The sequence below is a fragment of the Entamoeba nuttalli genome (assembly GCF_000257125.1).
Source record: "Entamoeba nuttalli P19 unplaced genomic scaffold asmbl_6789, whole genome shotgun sequence".
Lineage (NCBI taxonomy): Eukaryota > Evosea > Mastigamoebida > Endamoebidae > Entamoeba > Entamoeba nuttalli.
In genome coordinates this window covers 1-6,873 of record NW_008578270.1, presented here as the reverse complement: position 1 = coordinate 6,873, position 6,873 = coordinate 1, and the positions used below count along the sequence as shown (strand labels likewise).

Here is a 6,873-nt window from a genome sequence, read left to right as displayed (position 1 = left end):
AATTAATTGCATTTAAAGTAACTGTGTTTATTAGTTATATTTTTAATAATATTTTATTATATTTTAATTATTATGATTATCTTTCTTTTTTTTATTATTCTTTCTTTTGCTTTGTTATCCCTAACCTTTTTTTTGTTCTTTTTTTATTTGTTATAACCATCAAATACAATAACGAATAATTAATGAGATGTCTTCTATTTTATATCTTTGTTTGGAATGTCATCTTGTTGTTGAAGTGATTTTAGGTTGTCGTCAATGTCCCATTCTTGACACTCTTTAAGAACTTCCTCTAAACCAAAACTTTCTAACTTAATTCTCATATCCTCTAACTCTCCATCTTCAAGTACTTCTAATGCCTCTTTGACAACTTCAATTGCTTGTTCAGGTGTTAGTGATGGTCTTGGTGATTGAATACTTGACCAACAAATAGACCGTAATGCACGATACCACTCAACTGCTATAGCAAATGCTTTAGCTTTTTCATCTTCATCATCTCCTTTAATAAGTTTCATAATTTTCTTAGTTAAATTACTTTTTCCATTAAATAATAATGTAAAAAACTTCTTGGTAGCATTTTCATCACCACTCTTCTTACATTCAAAAACAATAGAAATATTAATCATTCGTTTTATTATCTTTTCAAGTGCCTCTTCTACTGTAGCATCTTTTATTTCATTTTCAATACCAATAACTTCCATCTTTGCTGCATCATCTTTAATTTTGAAATTAACTTTTTGACTTGAAATAAAGAATTTTTTTGTCATTGGTGGAATATGATTTAAAGTTGTTTCTATTAACTGGGACTCTTGTGAGTCAACACTAAATTCTTCCATACATTTACAACACATCATCGTTTTAGTCTTTATCTTACATACTAATTCATCTCCACCACATTTTGGACATTTATCTATCTTTACTGGTTGTCCTCTAACTGTCCCAGCAACAGTTTCAAACACCCCTAAACACGACTTTAATCCCATTTCAAGAATACTTTTCTTTAATTGTGTCCGATTCATTTGACTTGACAAATCGGCTTTGTTTAACACAAAACATACTGGGACATCATTTAATAATGTTTTACAAATTTCTTCTTCAAATGGCTGAAGTCTTCCTACAGCTGAGTTGATTACAAACCATACAAGGTGAATTCGTTTACGCTCATTTTGTAATGTTAAAAAGTTCTTTAAACTCCCCATAAATTTCTTTGTCTCTATTCCTGAAAACCCTTTCGAATCATAAATACTTATCTTTTCTGATGCATATCTATTAAATCCTTCTGTTGTTTCTGTTGTTTCTCCTTCTAATGCAACTACCTCTTTAAATAATGTGTTAATAATTGATGATTTTCCAACACCAGTTTGACCAATCAATAATACAACTGGTTTTTGATTCAATTGAACAAGTTCAGAGTATGCCTGGTACACTTTCTTGACATATTTTTGAATATCATCAGAAAGAGGAGATACAATCTCATCAAATGCTACGTCTGTAGAGTCTTGTTCAGTTGACATGATATGTTTTTTATGTTTTCTTTTTTAGTTTTTCAAAAAATAAAAAACAAAATATAAAAATAAATAAATTGAAAAATAATGATTGACATAAACTGACAAGATATTTGGTATTAAGGTTGTTCAATAAAATTATAAACAAATACAATTACCATAATTAAATTTGAATGATGTAAAAAATAAATTAAAGATATTATCAAATAAATCAAATAGTAATGAAATGTGTTAATAAATTTTTAACTTTACATTCAATTCATCAGGTGATATTATCAATAATATCAAAGATATGTTTAAATGAATGACAAATAAAACAATGAATAACAATAACAGTCTAAATGAAAAAACTAACAAATGAACTAGAAAGTATATGACTATACTAACAATATTGAATTATCATTATGTAAAAAATATGATAAAATTATTTTTTTTTTCAAAACAAATAAACAAAATAAACAGAACCTATTAACTTATTAGAATATTAATTGTTAAATATTGCAAAGAACTTAAAACAAACAACTCTTGTTAAACAAAGAATAAATATGATTGATATTCCAACAAATAAATTTTCATATATTTATTAATCATTGTATGTTGCTGTATTATTAAATATAGACAAAATTCATAATTTATATTTGATAAACAATAAATAAAATGTAATTATTGGTGTCATTATTTTTCTTTATAACAATGAGAGTAAACAATAATCAATTTAAATTTTATTTATGAATGAAAAAATAATAAGTATAAGTAATTAACAAAATAACAACTCCATTTCTTTTTATTAAAAAAGATGTTGAATAAATGATAAATATAATAATCATTTTTATAGAAATTTATCATAACCACTTCATAAACATATGTATGTTTTAGAATAAAAATAAAATTCTCATTCTTTTAATACTTTAATATTTATTTTTAATTTTGAATGTCATATTTGAATTATTTTTTATTAAAATTTAATATCTGCAATAAGTCCTGCAATTCTTTTTATCATAAAAACATCAGTTATAACCAATTATTAACAGAAATTTATTGTGTTTGTTATTAATTTTATATTATTGTATTGAATAAATTAATATTTCATTGAACATTCTCTTTATTTTCAAATAGATGAAATAGTTTCAATAAAAAATGGTAATATTGTAATAATTGACTAATTAAAATAAAAGGAAACTTATAACTCAATTATTTTAATACTAAAATTAACTCAATTAACTAGCAAGTTATTCTAAATAGATGGCTGTGGTTAATAAATAATTTCCCATAATAATAAGTAAAATTAAAGAATTTGAGTTATAGAATTTGGTAATAAAAAATATTTATTATATGAAGTAAATGAATACATTGAATTTAAAACTATGAAAAGCACATTATTTATGTTCATCGAGACAAATTATTAATAATACTTTGAATAAAAAACTACCTGAAACAAGTTAAACAAAAAATGAACTGTTATTTAAAAAAGTATTTATTTTGATGAATTAATAAAAATATTACAACAATATGAGGTAAAAAAGAGATTATAAATACAATTAAAACAGAGAATAACACTTAATAAATATGAATCCAAAAAATTAGTACAAAAGATGTAAATCATTAAAACAATGTAAATATAAAATGATATTGATAAATACATTTATTTGTCTATGAAATTATTTGTTAGATTTCTTGTGTGCTATTGAAATATCCATTTAAACAATAAGAAAATTAATAAATGATACTTTAATTTGATATTACAATAACATTCTCTTTATTTGTCTTTATTTGTTCTATTCTTTATTTTAAAAGTGTATGTAAAATATTTCTATGACTATTTTCTGTAATCAATTGAAGATTTTAAAATGGGTAATGAGAATATAAATTCATTATATGGTTTTATGTTTGTCTGAATGAAAAAATTTTTAAATGACTTAAAATAATTAAACAAAAGTATTTTCTTTTGAATATCTTTATTCGTATTTCTAATGATGGGTTATACAACAAAACAAGAAGGTACTTAAAAAGTTAGTAATTCATGTATTTGCTATGAACCATAATACCAATTATTCTCATATCAGTCATATTAGTACTTTCGGTGGAAAAAAAGAATTATGTAAATCAATTCTAACTTGAAGTGTGCTTTAGTTTTGATAAACCTTATAAATACAACATGAGTTGTTGATTATTATTTCATTGTTTTCTTTGACTTATTTTTAGATCAACCTGTGTCTTAACAACGTCATAAAACTTTACTTTCATGATGTTTAGTTTTCTTAAAAACAACTTGCTTTCAGTTAAGACGTAATACTACTTTAAAGTATCAATTTAGCAACATATTAATAAAAAAGTCCATCTTTTATTTATTCTTTTTGCTTAAGAGTAAGTGAATTACAAAAACTTTCTAAATAAAGAAAAATAGATATTGAATTGCTTTACTAGTGTGTTGTCTATTCACTAACTTAATAACCTGTTCACCAATTTTTTTTTCAAAAACAAAATACCTTCTTTTTAAACCTGCTTTATGATAGTAATTTCTTAGTTGAAAGTTATTATTGTTGAAAATATATAAGAAAAAATAGACTAACAACTTATCATTTTACTTAAAACTATTGGTATGTAACATGACTTAGCTCCATTGTTTTACTGAATTCAAATTTTAATCAATGTTATTAAAAGTATTTAAACTGTTTATTATAGGAGAGAAATTCTAATTATTTTCTCTGAATGGATAGCTGAAAAAAAGATAATAACCTCTTTATTTTTAAAACCCAATGTCTCACTTGAGATATAGTTAATTAATTTAAAACCTTATAAGTAATTAGGTGGTGTTAAAATTAAATGAAGATTTATATATTAGTTAAAGTGAAATAATCAAAATTTAATATAAAGTGTTTTATTAATCCAGCAAATTCTTTATCTGAATAGGAAAATGAAAATATAAATATATAAAATTTGTAATTTTCTTAGCAATGATGATGAATCTGCAACTGACTAAAAAAGATTCAAAGAACTAAGAATATGTTTTATCGTATTATATAATATATAATTATAAGTTATACAAAAACATAAATACAAAGGCACCTTAATAAAAATTACTTGAAATTAAAAGAAAAGCAAACTGTCGATACTGTCTTTCTTTGGTTGCTGTTGGGTTTGAACATTAGCTACTGGTTGAGCTGGTTTTTGTACTGAAGGAGGTGCTGAAAATTGTGCTCGTTTACCAGATGATGGTGGTGGTAATAAAGTGCCTTTTGAAGGTTTCTTTCCAGTTGGTGCAGTACTTTTAATATTCAAAGTAATAGTTTGTCCTGGTTTAAGTTCAAAAGCAGACATGTCAATTGGTTCTTCCTTCTTGTTAGCTCTTTCTTTTCGTTCAGTTAATCTTCTTTCAAAATCTTGGAGAGCAACAGTGAAATCAAATGCCTCAGAACGTTCTTGGAAACCCATACCCAAAAATGCCTTTCTTCCTTGAGCTTCATCAACAATTCTTACAACAAAATATCTTGATGAATCAATGACTGGCTCAACAGCTCCAGGTCCAACAGGGCATTGAGCAAATGTAGCATCAGTATTACTATCTACAAATTTAACAACACATTGGTCTCCTCTTGCAACAACAACACATTTTCCTTGCCATAAAAAGTCTTCTGGTGTCCATTCACCTGCCCTTAAATATAAGTTCTCATTTTGTCTTTTCATTTCAAAAATAAGAATGAGAAAATTCTATTTCTCTTTTAAATATTAAATAATTTTTATTCATAAAAACAAACTTATATTTCATATTTGGTGATGTCATTGGCTTAATTCTATACATCATGCATTGATTAATAACCAACAAGATTTGTTCTATCTGTTCAGTCATTGTGGCTTAAAAACTTTTATTTTTTTTCAGTTCTTTCAATTTAATTTTTCTTTTGGAATTTTTGACAATCATTTGATTTTCTATAACAAAATTTTTTATTGTGTAATATAAAACATAACAAACAAATAACAGTTTTTGAATTGAAAAAAAGTCAAAGACATCAATCAAAAAGAAAGGGTTTTTCCTTGAAGGAAATGTTTTCGAACAGCAGAATGACGAGTAGTATACTGAGAATGTATTTTTGAATAATAAATAAACTCGTCAAAATATTGTGGGTCATTCATTTGAACATATCCACCTTCACACAAAGATGGAAATTCTTCAAATATTCTTTCATACCCACCTTCAACAAGAAAAATATCAATTAATTTATTTCTAATGGTATGTCTTAATTCTTTGAGAAGATTTGGAGCTCTAGTTTTAGAGAATTCACAATAAGCAATCAAAATAATTTTTTTTGAATAGTTAATTTCAAATAATTTATTTAATTCTTTATATAATGCAGTTTCAGTAGATATATTCAAAGAGTATCTTACATGACCTCCATTATATTCATATGGATATCTTACATCAATAATAAATAATTCATCTAATTTGGATGAATTAATCAATTGACTCAAATCATAAGGAGAAAGGGTTTTGAATCCAATTCTTGAAAATGATTTTATTGGAACTTTTCCAGTACTACTTGGATGTGAATTTCTCACTGGTGTAATTGGTCTTATTATTTCATCTGTAAGAATAGCTGACTGACTTCTCACAAGTGATATTCTTTGAGGATTTGAATAATTAAAACCAAAACAATTAATGGAATTATCGGATTTTTGTGGAGTGACTTGAGTTGTTTGAGGTTCAGAAGAAGTTAGTTCAGCTGACCTGAATAAAGGACTAGGCTCAGAAGTCCTTGTTTCAAATCCTCTAATCATCCTATTAAAATACAAAGTTCCTTACCTTTTTAAATTAAAAAAAAAGTGATTCATCTTCTAAAAACAGTGTTGATAATACAAATAAAGGTAAAGAAGTTGATAATGATTGGTTTGGAATTTAAAACCTTTATTTTATTGGATGAATTAAGTGTTTTTGTTACATTGTTTTTTAATTAAATTTTTAAAAATTTATCTGTCAGTGTTGTTTGGTTATATTTTTCTTCATTTATAATTTCCCTTCTTGATTTGTTAAAATATTACACTACAAACAAAAATTCTGTCAATACTCACGCTATCATTAGATCTTAAAATCTAATGGATAGCTTTCAATTTCAATCTATCTATTCTTTATTTATTTCTTTATTCTCTTCTAATTTGTGATTTAAGTATAATTATTTATAATCCTATGTTTCATACTTTAAAATAAACAAAAAGTGTTATGAAAATAAAATTATTACTTTAATTTCATTGTCACAAAAGATATTGTTGTGGAAGTATTTATCATATTTTATTATCTTAGTAAAACCTTTTTATCATTTATTTTAAAATAATAGAAAAAAAGAATAATATAATGAAGATGCATTACAGGAGACACCAC

The 6,873-nt window shown here is 24.5% G+C and overlaps 3 protein-coding genes across 3 annotated transcripts; all 3 read right to left on the bottom strand.

The window, feature by feature from the left end:
* Nucleotides 1-194: 194 nt before the first annotated feature.
* ENU1_160260 (hypothetical protein) lies at nucleotides 195-1,511 on the bottom strand (the record flags this gene model as incomplete). Its single annotated transcript, XM_008860819.1, has 1 exon — nucleotides 195-1,511. One exon carries the CDS (start codon nucleotides 1,509-1,511, stop codon nucleotides 195-197), a length of 1,317 nt encoding a protein of 438 aa, XP_008859041.1.
* A 3,078-nt stretch (nucleotides 1,512-4,589) lies between these two features.
* On the bottom strand, nucleotides 4,590-5,349 carry ENU1_160250 (hypothetical protein; the record flags this gene model as incomplete). Its single annotated transcript, XM_008860818.1, has 2 exons — nucleotides 4,590-5,154; nucleotides 5,258-5,349. 2 exons carry the CDS (start codon nucleotides 5,347-5,349, stop codon nucleotides 4,590-4,592), a joined length of 657 nt encoding a protein of 218 aa, XP_008859040.1.
* A 164-nt stretch (nucleotides 5,350-5,513) lies between these two features.
* ENU1_160240 (rodhanase family domain containing protein) lies at nucleotides 5,514-6,275 on the bottom strand (the record flags this gene model as incomplete). Its single annotated transcript, XM_008860817.1, has 1 exon — nucleotides 5,514-6,275. One exon carries the CDS (start codon nucleotides 6,273-6,275, stop codon nucleotides 5,514-5,516), a length of 762 nt encoding a protein of 253 aa, XP_008859039.1.
* Nucleotides 6,276-6,873: the final 598 nt, after the last annotated feature.